At 37.2% G+C, this 17,915-nt stretch overlaps 1 protein-coding gene and 1 pseudogene across 1 annotated transcript in view; both read right to left on the bottom strand.

Annotated features, from left to right (window-relative positions):
- Positions 1–4,772: 4,772 nt before the first annotated feature.
- LOC131975534 (U2 spliceosomal RNA) lies at positions 4,773–4,886 on the bottom strand (annotated as a pseudogene).
- Positions 4,887–10,039: 5,153 nt separating this feature from the next.
- The window catches only part of LOC131974680 (spermatid perinuclear RNA-binding protein-like), a 126,605-nt gene continuing 118,729 nt past the window's right edge, over positions 10,040–17,915 (bottom strand). Inside the window, exons 15-18 of the mRNA XM_059337088.1 lie at positions 15,113–15,253; positions 14,900–15,023; positions 13,725–13,775; positions 10,040–10,177 (exon numbers count right to left, since the gene is read on the bottom strand). Of these exons, the coding sequence (XP_059193071.1) occupies positions 10,089–10,177; positions 13,725–13,775; positions 14,900–15,023; positions 15,113–15,253 (405 nt within the window). The 3' untranslated portion in view covers positions 10,040–10,088. The remainder of the gene's footprint in view (positions 10,178–13,724; positions 13,776–14,899; positions 15,024–15,112; positions 15,254–17,915) is intronic.

Raw genomic sequence — 17,915 nt, 5'->3', positions numbered from 1 at the left:
AGCTACACGAGTAGTTAAACGACCAAGTATGGCGACACAAAATAAAACGTGGCGCTTTTCGAAGCAGATAAAAAAAATCTTCTCCCCTCAGGAGTGATGATATTACAGCGCCGAGTCGAAGTGCTCCCAAGTGCTATTCCGCCATACATTATAGTTCTCCTTTTTATCCGCTTAGAAAAGCGCCACGTTTTATTTTGTGTCACCATACTTGGTCGTTTAACTACTCGTGTAGCTGTATTTAAATAGGGAAAACGTGGAGGAGTTTGGTCGCTTCTAACTGTCCATCTGTTTGGATCCTAATGAATGAACTGGGCTAAGCTAAGTGCTAGCCAAGTGGCACCGCGCGCCAGGGCGATTGAGTGCACGCATTGAGACGCAAGAGGTCTGTATCAACTCGTCTTACTTGACCGAATAACATGTTTTAATATGAAAAAACGGTGGAGTGTTCCTTTAAAACTCTTCAGTTGGTCCAGAATGCTGCGGCTCATGTACTAACAAGAACCAAGAAAAGAGATCATATTTCTCCTGTTCTAGCTTCGCTGCACTGGCTCCCTGAAAAATCCAGAACTGAGTTTAAAATCCTTCTTCTTACTTACAAAGCTCTAAATGGTCAGGCACCAACTTATCTTTAAGACCTCATAGTGCCATATTACCCTTTGTTAAAATAATTGATTATTTTCTATATTGGGAAATTATTTTATGCTTTATTTCTGCTTCTCTGTTGTTTGACTCCCTGGTGTCTGTCCCTGTGTCTGTCTCTGTGCATGACTATCAGGTCAGCCTTGGGTGTAATAAATATCTCTATGCATTTATATTAAATCAGGCAATATGATTTTGATACAATGATTATGTTTGTGTGTTAATTTTGGTTTAGAAACTTTGACTGCATATATTTCATTGTCTGTTTCATATTTTTTTAGACTTTTAGAATCTATGTTAGACAGTGAAAAACCTTTGACTCTGTAGACATAATATCTTTGTGAGACATAACAAGACAGGAGGTTTTTGTTGAATGTTCTGGAGAAGAGGCCAGGTCAGGATGGCCTTGTCCGGGGCAGCAAGCAACCAGGTGGCATTGACGTGCCGTTGTATTGATTAAAACTGGCGAATCAGCGATCAAGAAGGCGGAACTTCCTGGAGGAAATCGACCAGCATGTTTTGTAAACAAATGTTAGTATTTTAATGGGTTCAGGGAGAGAGTCGTGGTTCAGACTTCACGAACTGAAACACGTCTGTTTGTATTCAGGGACATGAGTTTTTGAACCCGGAGATCTCTGTAAAGTGCACATTTTTTGACGTATTGTAATAAAACTATGTTAAACTGAGAACTTGGACGTCTCCAGCACTTCATTTCCCCATCAACGATCTGCGCAGAAAAATGGTGAGGTGTTTCTGTTGGTGACAGATTATCAATTTTCAAGGTTTCCTCATGTAATTTTTCTAACACCTTCTAGAGCACTACGCTCCCAAAATTCTAGGCTACTTGTGGTTCCTAAAGTCCTTAAAACTAGATTGGGAGCCAGAGCCTTCAGTTATCAAGCTCCTCTCTTGTGGAATCATCTCCCAGTCTCAGTACGGGAGGCAGACACCCTCTCTTTGTTCAAGAGGAAACTTCAAACTTTCCTCTTTGACAAAGCCTATAGATAGGGCTGGCTGAGGCCTTGGACCAGCCCTTAGTTCAACCCGCTCTTGGCCCAATGTGTCGGGGGACACGATACACCGGGGCCCTCTTTTCTTCTCTCTCTCTGATGTCCCAATGATTGTGGGGCGGCATAGCTAACCTATTGTTCATTTTGTGATAAAAGCACCACATTTGGTACATATATAGCTTAATATATTTAGAAAAAGACTGGATATTGGGCCATCGCATATTCGCAATCTGATGACCATGGCAGCCATTTTGGAAAATGGCGGCCAGCTGTTACAAGTAGATAGAAACTGGGCCTCCAAGCTGCTGTTGACATGTTTACAACACCACAAATATTAATTACATAAAAGTTCAAGTGAAAATATGTTTTTTGACAATGTAAAAGAATAACAAATTAAAGAAAATGCAACAAAATGGGGAGATCGCTTCTGCATGTTGCAGTAATAAATGGAACCCCTTGGCGTTCTGATGTTCTGCCCGCGGTACATTGGGCCCATCGGCCAGCCGGCGGGCTCACGGGGCTGTAGCGGGCTTTAATTTTCACATCTATCTTATGAAACTAGAAGGTCTAAGGAATCCATTGGTAAAAAGCATGCCAGGATATCATATCGGGAAGTTGACGTAATATGGTGCAAAGTGTTAGCCTGGGTATACCCAGACTGCCTTGCACGCTCGAATTTAATTTCGAACCTCCAGGCGGTCTGGCAACCAGGAAGGTTTCTTAGCCCTGTTTTAGGGATCCAATCACAGAGCGGGGAGGGACGGCAAGACGACGACGTGTACTACTCGACACTTGGAAGCTTGTAGTTTTCCGGATCCAACATGGCTGCTGCAGACGCGAAACTCTCTTTAGCTGTAGATGGTGTTTTAAATAGTTTAGAGCGAAAGTTGAAAGGCGAAAGGTCTCTCGGCGGCTCCGCTGTCCCCCGGCTGGTAGCCAGATCACCGGTAGCGGGGCTATTAGTGCCGCTAGCGCTAGCGGCGCTGCGCTGAGCCGGCGAGACCGCCGGTCACCGCCAGTCACCGCCGGTGATCTGGCTCTGAGCCGGGGGACAGCGATGCTGCCGAGAGGCCCGCAGCAGCTTGTTTATTGCCCATAAAATCAGTGGATGTGTGTGGCTGAATGACATGAGGGGGAATAAAGCGTGAAAATAAATAATCTTGCAGAAAGCGAGAACTGGAGAAGGAAAGCAGCAAGCAACACTCTCTCACAGACACACACACAACAAACATCCATTTCTGTTGCTCTACTACGTCATCTGGTATAACTGATCTGATTGGCTAAGAGCTACCTACAGACGCTTTAATAGACATTCTAAGCGTCCAATAAACGGCTCCGGAGGATCGTAAACCACACCTCCTCTACGGAGAAATGAACGGCAGGTGTCCAGGGTCTGGCTAGACCAAATCTCATTTGAGATTTGGTCTGGTGTTAGCCAGGCTAGCAAAGTGAGTCTATTTTTTTTGCTAGGGCAATTTAGCATGACGATTTTCAAAGTGGTCATTTGACCTCTGACATGCTATCTCAACGAATGGGCTACCTGGGTTCCCATAAGTCTCCTCTTTACAGACATGTCTACTTTATGTTGATTAGTGACGTGCGGATCGATACCGAAATATCGATACTTTCGATACCAGATCTGTATGCTCTAAAATCGATTCTCAAATGAAAATATCGATACTTTTGATACTTCAGTCATTTGTGGTAATGTATATCATTAACAGGAATACGGTGGAAAGTAACTAAACTATTCCAATCTTGTCTAAATGACACACTGCTGGTAGGAACTACTTTTTCTTCCGCCTGGGTAAGTGCCTAATACGTACCGGCAGTGGCACGCTGCTCCTCACTCTTCTCTCTCTCAGTGTGCGTTTGTGTGTAATTCAATGGCGGAGCGGAAAAGAAGCTATATTGTGAATGAGTCCGTATACTTCTGAGTTTAAAATAAATAAGTGACTCTGATGTCTTCTATTCATTCTTAAGCCATTTGAAATACACTCTTTTTAGATTTACCAGGCAAATTAGGTGTATTTGCACAAAGTATTGGTATCGGATCGGTATCGCCGATACCAGCCTGAATTTTACTCAGTATCGGATCGGAGAGGAAATCGATGGTATCGAACATCACTAATGTTGATAACATGCGGTTTAAGGAAAAAACCACATAGTTTTTGTCATGCATTAACATTGCCAATGGTGGCGCTTCATCACCTGCAGTGTAAAAAAAAATCTGTTGTTTTTTAAAAAAAAGGCAGCTGTGGTTGTCAGAACATTACAGTAATAAATACGGTGTAACTTTTTCTAATTTTACGGTAAAAAGATATTAGCTCTGTTGATTTCACGTTTAAGATTGCCATTTTATTCCATATTTTACCGTTTCAATAAAACGTTTTTCCATCAAAAGAAACGCTGTTCTGCCATATAATTGACAAGAAAATACTTTATAGATGCTGCATAAATTAGAGATTTTACCATTAAATATTACACTATATTTCTGTTAGAGATATGATGTTTAGTACATTTAACAGTGAGAAAAAGTATTTTTTACAAAAGACAAATGCAAAAATTACAGTGATGGCTTCTATATATTACAGTATATTTTTGTTACAAACACGGTGCCAGTGTTTTTTTTTTTACAGTGGAGTAATGTATTTTTCAGAAAGAAAATGTAAAAAATACTGATTTGGCTGATATACACATTTACAGTGTTTCATTGTTACTGAAACTGAATTAACTCATTTATCATTTTATGTCTTTTACTGTAATGGTTTAGCAGTTTTTCACTGTAAAATCTACAGAAATTTTTTACAGTGTGCTGCTGTCTCCTCCCAGAACTCCTGCTCCTCTCTGTCTCCTCCCTCCCTCTCCCCCTTCGTCCTCTATCTCCTCTATTCTACTCTGTTGATCTGTACAACGACATCTATTGTCGTCTGTCCGTCCTGGAGATGGATCCTCCTCTGTCTCTCCCTCAGGTTTCTTCTTCTTTTTCTCCTGCTAAAAGGGTTGTTGAGGAGTTTTTCCCTGGCCGCTGTGAGGCTCACACACACACACACACACACACACACACACACACACACACACTCTCTCACAAACACTCTCTCTCACACACAAAGACACACATTTTGAAATTGCGGCTCTGAATTTATTTATTTATTCATGTATTTATTTATTTATTTTTATTAAACTGATAAGAACATATACTACACTTGATCTTAGCCAAAAGGCCAAAGCGGCGCTGAATTTAACCCTATAAAGCCTGAACCGTAAATAAATAAATTTGCATATATGAATTCTAATTTGTATCATATATGATACATCAGGTCCTTTTGTGCAATTTGTTGCTCACAGTTTGTTTTTCTTGAACTAATAAAAACATAAAACCTAACATTTTTATCCTATTAAGACTTTCCTTTTAACATTTAATTCAAATATGCAAGAAAAAAAATATTTATCTGCTGATATGAAGTTTTCACCCAGCAATGAACCTGTATCATTTTTGCTACATCTGGTATTTTTGTGCAATTTGTTGCTCAGTTTGTTTGTTTTTAATCTCCAACACATGTATACATCAGGTTTTTCAGGAAAAAAATATATCAGACTGATGATGTAGAGGTCTCAACAACATGTGTATCAAATGTGATACACTTGGCTTTATAGGGTTAAGCAGGACGTCCAATTACGCAATGACGCACAGCTGCACACTCCAAAGGCTGTCCCATTTATGTGTTACACCAGTGAAAGGAAGGACTCTGGCCTCGCCTCCGGAGGACCCGACTCCGAAGGAAGGATCCTACCAAGGAAGGATCCTTGACTTTGGGATACAGCCACAGTCCTCTGGCAGGTAACAAGCGACCATGAGAGGTTGGAGGAAATATGCACGCCCAGGAATTTCATGTTGTCCACATGCCTTAAACTTCTGGCACTGAGAACGGTTCCCATCGCAGACACACAATAGTCAGTTTGTCTTGTGTTTCTGGAGACTGAGGAAACATTTGAAGGCGGTTCAGCCGGTTTGAGAACCAGGAAGAACATGAGTTTCAGAGAAGTGACTGTTGATGTGATGGCTTCATACTTGGCACGTCTGTCAGACAGGACTTTGATCTATTTTCTCTGCCTGTATAAAAACTTAAAAAATGTTCACCATGCCATGTTGGTAACATTTTGTTCAGCACAGCCTCACCTTTATGACCTGATCATGATTTTTTTTTTACTTTGACTTACTAGATCAACATTTAGAACCAAAATAAAACACAAAGAAATCTAAGATCTGATTTTGAAATGATGTTTTTTTAACTTTCAGAACACAATCATGCCCACTCATTTTTTTCACTCTCAGTGAATAATTTAACCCATAAGAACCCGGACCCAGAAATCCTTGAAGGAAAATTATGGGGGATATACCACAGACCAAGTGGAGCACATAGAACACATTTCTGATGTTTTTAAAAAAATACTACTCCAAGTGTCAAAGATCTGTAATGTGACATATATGTCACATTGGGCGTTTATAGCATTCATTTTTATGATATTTCCTATTTTTAAATTAATAAACTAGACACAATATCTGCTTACAGAAACACAAATTTGCCTTTTTCTTTGCATCTCCACAACATATATACAAATTGTGACATTAATGGTGCTGTTTAACAACAAATAATTTTTCAGATTTGTTTTTAAGTAACAAAATAATTATAAATTAATAATAAATAAAAATAAATAACCATTTCCCTTTTTGTTTTCATCTCAATAACATATATCATAATTGTGACTTTAATAGTGCTGTTAGACAAGAAATTATATTTCAGATTTGTTTTTAAATAACAAAATAATAATAAATCAATAATAAAATCGATATTAATAACACTGCCTCATTTGACGGCTTCTCAACAAGCTACTGTAGCTGTAGAACACTGAAAAACACACTTATGTATTTGAGAAAACATAGATGGTGCTAAAAAAACAAAACATGCTGAAGGGAAACAAAACTTTTGAATAATCAGCACCATGTTTGAACAATTTTTCTCAGTTCTTACATCTATTAAGCATCTTCAGCAGTTTAGCCTAGGCCAAAAGGTAAGATTTGAAGCAACTTTTTTTCCTCGGTGAAGCAAAGGGTGTTGGTTGCATTCATTTTACAGAATTTGCATTGGTCACACTTATGAAATTTTACAGGCCAGTGTGCAACCTGGTCGGTACGAACTACATCTGAAACTCCGATGAAAACTCTCTGGGGCAGTATTGGAGGAGCTGAGGCGTCAAGTGAAGGGTGGCGTCTTTGTGCCTGCCAGAGAATGAGACTAGTGCAACCTCTGGGAGCTCCTTTGTTTCATTGGCTTTGGGACACTATATATATCCTTTATTTAACCAGGTAAAAGTCTCTTTGAGATTTAAAAAAACAAAAAAAATAACTATTTTCCAAGAGAGACCTGGCCAAGAAAAGTCAAACACACATTAACTTACACACACACACACACACACACACACACAAACAAACAAACAAACAAAGACACACACACACACACACTCTCTCTCTTTCTCACACACAGACACACACACACACACACACAAACACACATTAACCTACACACACACACACACACACAAACAAACACACACACACACACACACACACAAACGAAGACACACATTAACTTACACACTCACAAACAAACACACACACACACACACACACACACACTCACAAACACTCTCTCTCTCACACACAAACACACATTAACTTACACACACACACACACACACAAACACACACACACACACACAAAGACACACACACACACACACACATTAACTTACACACTCACAAACAAACACACACTCACAAACAAACAAACACACACACACACACACACACACATTAACTTACACTCACAAACAAACAAACAAACACACACACACGCACACACACACACACACACACACACACACATACACACAACCAGAGTGTCACAAACATTTATATATTTATGTTTTGCAGCAGATAAATGACTGTGTGTGTTTCTGTAATGAATGAACTCCCGTCCAGTGTTGGACAGAACTTTATTACAACTCAAGATGCTGAAGAAGTCATTTCTCTGATAGTATTCTCCAATTTTAAGCAAAATCTAGAAGCTTAGAGACACATTTAGACCTTAAAAACCCCAAAACTGAACACAAGTCTTTAATGGAAACGAAAAAAACAACATCTAGTAAACTCTCTCTGTCTGTCTGAGGACTTTGACCTTCATACTTTCTGTTAAATCTAATTAAAATCAGTTTTTACATTCATGGAAACAGCATTTTATCACATCAGGAGTTTAAAACAGAAACTTCTCATGTCACATGATCAGATCGAGTTGAAGGTTCCTGAGTTGAATATTGCTTCAGACACTTTGTGCTTTCAGTCAAACTGCAACGACAACAACAACAACAGCAACAACAACAACAACAACAACAGCAACAACAACAGGTGACTCCGTCTGCTTCAGCTTCAAATCAAATATACATGGTTACTGTTGCCGCAGCTCGCTATAAGTAGCAGTTTTTCACCATTTTATTGGTACATTTTAGATTAAATCTGATAAATTATCCTGTAGGAAAGATTCAGAGCTTTTTTGTCTTTCTTAGATTCATTAAAGTTTCAGTTGTTTCATGGTGTCAGCATCAGGTTGAAAAACTGAAAATTATGAAAACAAACTTATAAAAAGTTGCTTTTGTATCATTTTTATCTGAAGTCTTGTTGTTGTGGTTTTCTTTCTACAGTCGCCCGTCAAGTTGGAATAACTTTTGTTTTCAGAGACAATCCTGAAATTGATTAATAACGTTTTGAGAAGATATACACCTTATCTGTCACATTGTCACAATCATTTCATGGAAAGAGGTAAAAAATATTTTATTCCAACCTCATGAGACATGGTGTTGATTTTAGAAATAAACATATTTCTCATATACAGAACTGTAAAATCATAATTTTACCCAGGATAAATTATTATTCAGTTATCATTCAGCTCTGTTAATGTGTGGCTCTCAAAGCATCATGGGAGTTGTAGTTCCTGAAGGCTGAATCTCTTCAGTGCAGTTTTAAATGCAAATATGTTCGTTAGGGGTTGTTTTTTTTATGGTGATACAAGATTATATAAATGTATTAACTGATTTAACCGTCCGGTTTGTACAGAGATATTAAATAGGGCTGAATCTTAATCTAAATTATCAATTATTCTAATACCCTTTGGTATTAGAAGAGAAAAACTCATTCAAGATCCTGGAATTATCACATTTATTTGCTTTTCTGCTGGAACAATTACTTAAACTATTAATTAATAATTTAAATAGATAATAGAAAGATTGATTAATTGACTAATCAGTGCAGCTTTAATATCCATCCCTTTAATTTTGTGGGCTTTTACACAATGTAGGACCTAAATTCTCTATTAATTCCTTAGTCACATCTTTGTTAAAGGCTTTAACAAAGAAATATGATAAATTATTATATTTCTAAATTAGCATAGATGATAAACACCCTCTTTTTTCTGCGGATCATTACAAACATTTAAACCAGAACTTTCCCAAACTTTTTCTGTCAAGGGCCCTAAAAACAGAAAAATAAATATAATAAATAAACATCACAATGTGAAGTAGAAACATATTTTCATGCCCTCAGGTGGAGAAAAACAGATTTTTTTTTTTTTTTTTTACAACAGATGATAAATGTTGATTTAAAAGCTTCTCAGTTGGAGAATAAACGATTAAAATGTCAAACTGTTTGTGACGTTTCTGATTTGTGAAACGTAAAATACAACTCAGCCTATTTTCTATGTAATCATGTTTAAATAGTGATTATATATCATCAACATACCAATACAGTTATAGACAGTTTGTAAAATGTATTTATAGATAATAAGTGACTTATTACTGTATTTACATTCAGAGATAGATTATAAACGTTTCTGTAGCTGTCGGGGGGGTTTTACATATTCAAACATATTAACATGTTTATATATATATATATATATATTTATATTTATATATATTTAAAACTCTAATACATCAATATATACAGGTAGTAAATATATGTACACAGAGAATGTGCCGCTGCTGATGGTCTGTTTCCCCGAAGAAGAACAAGTATTGCTTTGTGTTTTATTGACATTTTCTGAGCGATTCTGGTCAAACAAAGACTCCTCCGACCCAGACCTGGACCCAGAGCTGGACCCAGAGCTGGACCCAGACCTGGACCTGGACCTGGACCTGACAGAGTGCGGCCCCAGGTGTTTCTTCTCCTCCATATTGCTTTCAGTATTGCTGCGGAGGAAGGAGGAGGAACCCGCCAGGGCAGGAGGAGGAGGAGCGGCGGCGCAGTGACTGAGCCCCGCCCACAGAGTTCAATAAGGGCGAGGGGTTCAACGGGAGGTCAAGACCGCCGCCGCCAAGTCCAGCGTGGGGTCAGAAAAGATCCTGAGGGCCCAGGTGGATGATGATGGGCGTGGCGATGGTCTGCGGCTGGTAGTAGGCACTGTCAATGTACAGGCCGCCTGCAGCAGCAGTAAGAAGAGTAATCAGATTACTTTACTGATGTAAAATACACACTGTGGAATTACTCCACAACAGTTAAAGTCCTGCATTCAAAAGTTACTTAAGTAAAAGTACAAAAGTGTCAGAAAATGTACAAAAATCATGGAAAAAAATATTAGACCACCCTTGTTTTCTTCAGTTTCTTGTTCATTTTACTACAACTAAAGATACATTTGTTTGGACAAATATAATGATAAAAACAAAAATAGCTGATAAGAGTTTAATTTCAGAGCTGATATCTAGACATTTAACATGGTTTTCTTCTGATAAAAACCAAAATCATTATCAAGAAAACCATGGAAAATATTTTGTCCATGACTGTGTGTTTGGATGTTTGTTTTTTTTTTTTTACAGTATTATTAAATTGCTTAATGGTCTTGAATATTTAAATTACAGTGAATTGGATATAAATTAATTAAATGAAATTAAGGCAACCTTCTATTTTCTTTCAGTAAAATATGTTAAAAAAAGTCACACTTACCGTATTATTCTACAAATATATATATATACATACATATATATATATATATATATATATATACATATATATATATATATATATATATTGTTGACAAATATACCAGAGCAATTAACTTGCCTAATTTATGATCAGTATACAAGTGTAAGTGTACAGGGCTGCAGGCAATATAACTAATGTTAACAAATACTGAATACTATGTTGGGATATTATGTGCTGCTGCAGGCAGCAATATATATTTTAAATATATTTACCTACTATAAACAAGTTTTTTAGGGCTGAAGGCAATATAAATTATTGTAAAAAATATAATACACTAATTTATGATAGTATCTGCTTCTCAAGGCAATAAAATTACAAAATAAACAAAAAAATAAACATATAACTTCACTGCACACCTCAGCAGGACGTATGGATAAAATGTGTGTGAATGTGATGAATACTTAACGAACAGCAAGGAGTTGACAAAAATATTGATTTATTTAAACAGAATATAACCTACAAACAGGTCAAAATAAAAACCTCTCTCTGAAAAGAAAGTCTTTTTCACTCAACACAAAATGGCTCAAATAGTCAACAACAGAAAATGTAAACTCGGACCTTCAAACGAAAGGAAAAGCTTCTTCAGTGCAACTGATTATTGTAAACCTGTTGTTTGTTTGTTTTTATCTCCACAGAAACTTAAAACATTAGAAAACAAGAGAAATAAAAATTCAAAACAACGTTCACAAACACGGGTGACGGTTAAAGGAATAATTTAACAGTTTTCTATATGTATCTATGTATTTGGTGTTAATTAGTTCCCTACAGTGTCGTTCTTTAGTTCCCTGCAGCTGATATTTATGTAGCACTCTACATTTAGTGGTCAGCCTGTGTTTTAAGCTCCCTATAGTGACTGGTGTGAATTTGAATTTGCTATGGTGGCTGTTAAGTTAGTTCCCATACTTAGCATGTTTACTTACCTACATTTTACAAATAGTATGTATATGGTAGTTGTTTTTTAGTTCACAAACAATAGTTTTAGTTCCCTACATTGGTGACATGTTTGTTGCAGTTGGTGTTATTTTAGTTTGGTGGTTCCCTATATTGGTTACTATTGTTGTTTTAGTTCCCTACATTGGCTTCTATTGTTGTTTTAGTTCCCTACATTGGCTTCTATTGTTGTTTTAGTTCCCTACATTGGCTCTTATTGTTGTTTTAGTTCCCTACATTGGTTTGTCTTGTTGGTTTAGTTCCCTCATTGGTTACTGTTGTTGTTTTAGTTCCCTACATTGGCTTCTATTGTTGTTTTAGTTCCCTGCATTGGTTTGTATTGTTGGTTTAGTTCCACACACTGGTTACTATTGTTATTTTGGTTCCCTACATTGGCTACTATTGTTATTTTAGTTCCCTATACTGGCTCTTAATCTAGATTGCTACGGTTGGTGTTGAATTACTTCTGCAATAAAGGATGTTTAGTTCCATACATTGGCTTCTATTGTTGTTTTATTCCCCTAAATTGGCTACTATTGTTTTATTTAGTTCCCTACATTGGCTTTTATTGTTGTTTTAGTTCCCTATATTGGCTTTTATTGTTGTTTTAGTTCCCTACATTGGCTTTTACTGTTGTTTTAGTTCCCTATATTGGCTTTTATTGTTGTTTTAGTTCCCTACATTGGCTTTCTTTCGTTATTTTAGTTGCCTACATTGGCTTCTATTGTTATTTTAATTACAGGCTCTTAAACGAGTTTGCTACGGTTGGTGTTGAAGTAGTTCTGCAACAAAGGATGTTTCGTTCCCTGCATTAGACTACATTTAATATTTAATGGATACTTATTTAGCTTAAGATCTCGTGGACACTTCATAACTGTTCTAGTTTCCTACCTTGGCTGTCCATTTTCTAAGTTTCCTATGGTCGGCCACTTTAGGGAACTAACAAAAATATACTACTGTATCCAATGTAGGAAACTAGATTATTACCTAAACTCTTTCTTTCTCCAACAAATAATATTTGGTTTTCTTACAGTGAATATGAATTCCTTTTCTGACATTAAATATCTAGTAGTTAGTTCATCATACTTTAGGGCACTTATAGTGAGAACCAAAAAACAGTTGTTCGGTTCATTTCTGTGGTTATTTATTGAGGTTTCTTCATTGGATGTTTGGTAGTTGGTGTACTTAAGAAGCAGTTTATGTTTTTTTTATTTATTTTTTAGCTAGTGGTAGGTTAATTTGTTTACCATAGCAGAGTTTTGGTAGGTTCTTATAAGGAATCAGGATGCTCTGCTCCTGATATTGGGCCAAGGCTGACTCAAATATCTGGATGGGTATTGTGACGATCGGGCCGAACTATTCAATTCTTTATTATTACTATTATCTAATAATAAACAACAATTCAGTAGATTCATATTCACACATTTACACACATAAAAGAAAAAATTCCAGTCAGTTTCAGGCTTGATTAAAATTAATTAAACACTCGTTTCTGAACAGTAATGAGTATCGGCCCATAGGTCTCCGTATCAGGAATGAAAAAGTCGGATCCCTAATAGTGAATGTTGATTTAGTTCCCCAAAGTAAGACTTAAGCTCCCTACGGCGTAAAACCTTATCAGCTGTTCACACACTGCTGCTCACCAAAGGCTGAACTCAGTTATTTTATGCATAATGGTTTCATGATCAAAGAGCCTATTTGTCAAACTAAAGGCCGATTTAATGCAGCTGGTTGCTTTTGAGGGGAGATGCTGTACAACAACGGTGCTGACTGAATGTTTGAGGATTCCAGTGTTATGAAATAACAAAAACAGGTGACTTCCTGTGAGGAGAGGTGAGGTGAGATGAGGTGAGGGAGGGTCTTAATAGGGGTAGAGGTGGGTGACGGGGTATGTTGTGGGGACTCTGATGACTGGGACAACTACTGAGGGCATTCTGGTGGGAAAACCTGAGGAAGAGCAAAGAAAAAGAAAACAAAAAGAACTCAAATGTTGGGATGCAGTGATGGACCAATCAAACGGATGAATTATTGATCAGATAGAGTGACTGTGAGTTTACCGTAGGGAGGGAGGGCGCCTGCAGGGCTGTAACCGTAAGGAGCTCCGAAACCTGGGAGGAAAATGAGAGAGAGAGTATGACACAGTGAAAATAAAACAGCTGAATGAGACAATCCATCATTCAGTTTTTGTAATTTAAGGGAGTGGTTCCCAACCTTTTTCTTGAGGGACCCACATTTTTACCATTGTAAAATTTGGCGACCCCCCCATTGTCCATTGCTTCTATGAAGCCGAACTCAATGTGACTTTCATGGTACCCTCTCTTTTTCTTTTTGAGATATTCAGCATTTTCGTCTCCCCGACGCTTCGTAATTTTTCCCTTAGCTCTGAGTTTCTGTTGCTAGGCGAGGTTACCGATAGGCGAGGTTACCGCTAGGTGAGGTTACCGCAAGGTGAGGTTACCGCTAGGTGAGGTTACCGCTAGGTGAGGTTACCGCAAGGTGAGGTTACCGCTAGGTGAGGTTACCACTAGGTGAGGTAACCGCTAGGTGAGGTTACCGTGAGGTTACCGTTAGATGAGGTTACCGCTAGGTGAGGTTACCGCTAGTCGAGGTTACCGCTAGGTGAGGTTACCTCCAGGTGAGGTTACCACTAGGTGAGGTTACCGATAGGTGAGTTTATCGCTAGGTGAGGTTATCGCTAGGTGAGGTTACCTCTAGGTGAGGTTACCGCTAGGTGAGGTTACCGATAGGTGAGTTTATCGCTAGGTGAGGTTATCGCTAGGTGAGGTTACCGCTAGGTGAGGTTACCTGTGTATACTGCAGGAGGGATGTTACACATGTCCTTATTCTCGCGATATAGCCTTTATTTTTAAACTTTTCTATAGTGATTTTCTATTTAAATAAATTAATAAACGTTTATTGTAGCCCTTATTTAGTTGTTTTTGTCCCACTAATGAATTAAATGCTGACTCATCTATATTTAACACATTAGATTTATTACATCCCTTAAAATCAAGAGGGCTTCGCGACCCCCCGTGGATCTTTGGCACCCCCCTGGGGGAGGTCGGGCCCCCCCCGTTGGGAATCCCTGATTTAAGTTGTTATTAATCTACCATTCCTGTTTGTTTCTTCCAGGATATCTCAAAAACATCTTCAGAGATGTACCGGTAAATGTTTTTAGTAGAAGTGCGGTTGCAGAGCTGCTGTGTGAGGTGTTCAGGTAGTCTGGACCTACCTGGGGGGATGTATCCGTGTGTGGGTGGGGTGCTGATGTAGGGCGCTCTGGGGATGACGGGGACACGTGGAGGTCTGGCAGCGAGGGCCGGGAGGGTCAATACCGAGGTGATGGGTCGCTTTGGCTACACGAACACACAGCAGGAAGACATGAGCACTGCACATGATGCTGTTTCATTTAATGTTGACGATATGAACAACATGCTGGACTCACAGGGGGGTTGGGTCTTTTCTTCTTGGTGCTTGTAGATTTGGAGCCAGAGAACAGGCTGTTGAGGGCGGCGAGTGCTGCGCTGGCTTTGGCTACTTTCTTATTGGGACCCGTCCCCCGAAAGACCTGCTTGTCCACCTCCACCTATCACATGAGACAACACAGAGAGAAGACGTGTGGATGAATTTGGAGTCGACGGACTAGACCACTAAAATCATCTGTATGTCGATTTTGGTCAAAAATGGTCAGATTCTAACATGCCTAAAAATGCTTAAAATGGGTCAATTATACTGACCTACCAAGTCTAACTGCAGTAACTACATTTTTGGGCAAAACTGAGTTATAATTAAAAAAGGAACTCCTTGATGTCTGTTTTATCTTGTGGCAAAGTTTTAGGTTTTAATTTTGCTTTATTTCATAGAAATAATGATATAAAAATTCAAACAAAATCCAACTCAAAACGAATTTAAACATAAAACCAAAGCGGACTGCAGTAAGTTCACTTTGACTGTGATACTTATATTTCTTCATTGTGTTGAATAGTGAAGACAAGAATAATAGAAATTATAAATTTATTTGATAGGGAAATGATTATCTAGATAGTGATTAAGTAAAAAAAAAAACGAGGTAAAATTATATTAAGACTAGAATATAACATTTCTTTATAATATTAAGTCTAAAATACACAAATCTTTGAATAGAGTTGTTAAACACTTTTAAATACACGTATAACCAAATACATTTGAAAATTCACTGGAAACAAAATATAAAAGCTGAAAGAAGACGACAACATCACTATTAGAACCTTTTACAGTAAAACCAGAGTGCAGTAACTACATTTTTGGGGTCAAAGGTCAAATAAATCGTCATGATTTTTTAGCATAAAAATGACATCATCAATACATGTAGAAATAAGTTTCATATCACTTACCTACCTATAACTAATTTGGCTGGCCAGATAAAAATGTTAAAAAAAACTTGATTGCAGTTTTTCTGTTTTTTGTAGTTACTTCAGTTAGACTTTGTAGGGCAGTATAGTCTGTTGATACATATCAGAGTATAATATGGCCAGAAATGACAGAAAAACACCATATTATTGGATGTCCAAAAATGACCCCCTCAAAAAAAGTCATAAAGTCATCATGCGTTAAAATGCTTCAAATGGGTCAATTATGGTATGTTGACATGTATAGTTGTCCAAAAATAGCGTAAAAACACCAAAATATGGTATGTCCAAAAACAGAAAAAATCCATACTATAGCATTTCGATTTTTGTCAAAAAGGGTAAAATTTAAAAATGCTTAAAAATGCTAGAAATGGCCCAATTATACTCTGTTGATGCATGTAGTAGTTTAGTTTGTCCAAAAATAGTGAAAAAAGCAACATATTATGGGGTGTCCAAAAAAGACCACCTGAAAAGAAAGTCATACTATATATAGCATGTCGATTTTTATCAAAAATTGACACATTTTTAAAAGCCTGAAAGTGCTTAAAATAGGTAAATTATAGTCTGTTGATACATATGAGAACATAATATGGCCAGAAATGACAGAAAAACACCATATTATGGGATGTCCAAAAATGTCCCCCTCAAAAAAAAAAATCATACTATAGCATGTCGTTTTTTGTCAAACATTGTCAAATTTCAAATTGCCTAAACATGCTTAAAATGGGTCAATTATAGTCTGTTGATACATGCAGTAGTATTGTTTGTCCAAAAACAAAAGGTCAAACTATAGCACGTCGATTTTGGTCAAAAATGGTCAAATATTAGAATGACTAAAAATGGTTAAAATGGGTCAATTATAGTCTGTTGATACATGCAGTAGTATTGTTTGTCCAAAAACAAAAGGTCAAACTATAGCACGTCGATTTTGGTCAAAAATGGTCAAATATTAGAATGACTAAAAATGGTTAAAATGGGTCAATTATAATCTGTTGATACATGTGGTAGTATTGTTTGTCCAAAAATGACCCTTTTCGTGTCCTGATATTCAGCTTGTAAGGTGTTATATTTATAATATACAGTACTGACTTTGTGGTTTGTTTATTAGTGTAATGTAGTTTTTATATAATTTTATGCTGATTCTGTGTATGTATTTTATTACTTTGTAATGTCGTTTTAGCATGTTGATCTTTTATATAATTCTGTGTCTATTATGTTGTTGTTCATGTAATAGCCCAACTTGCAACAGGAGTTGAAAATTAGCAATAGCTATAAACTCTGCACATCAGTTGCGTACTTTGTATTTTCAATTTTATTCTATACCATGAAAGGTGGAAAAAAGGTCTTAGTTCAATATGAAATGAAAAAAGTAATTGTATATTATGTTGTGCAAACGTCCTAAAAAAGTCCAAAATGTCCTCAAAAGTCCTATTATAGAATATCATTAAAAGTGTCTAGTAAAGTGTGCTGTCAAAAGTGTGTCATGAGAGTCATTTTTTTAGTCCTCCCTGTGCTGTTGTGTTGTTTATTTGTCCTCTGCACATGATGACTGGATCAAACCTTCCTCAGCATAATGTTATATTCATATATTGTGTTTAGAGCCAGAAAATGTTAGTGTTAATACTTCCTCTGTGAAATTATTACTAAACTATGACAATAATTCCATTGTTTATTGTAATGAGGTGCAGGGCTGCTCTTTTCTCTGTTGTCTGTTTTCTGGTTTTCTGTTCAGTACGGTAACTTTCTGAAGTTTTTTTTTTTATACAAGTTTTTGTTACTTTTAGGAAAAGATAGTATATATCTTATTTTTTAGAAGTAAGCTTTTGGTCGTATTTATTTCTGTGATTATAGCAGGACACA

Source organism: Centropristis striata, chromosome 7, assembly GCF_030273125.1.
Source record: "Centropristis striata isolate RG_2023a ecotype Rhode Island chromosome 7, C.striata_1.0, whole genome shotgun sequence".
Taxonomy (NCBI): Eukaryota; Metazoa; Chordata; class Actinopteri; order Perciformes; family Serranidae; genus Centropristis; species Centropristis striata.
Note: the sequence above shows the minus strand (reverse complement) of the source record. Positions and strands in the feature narration are given on the sequence as shown.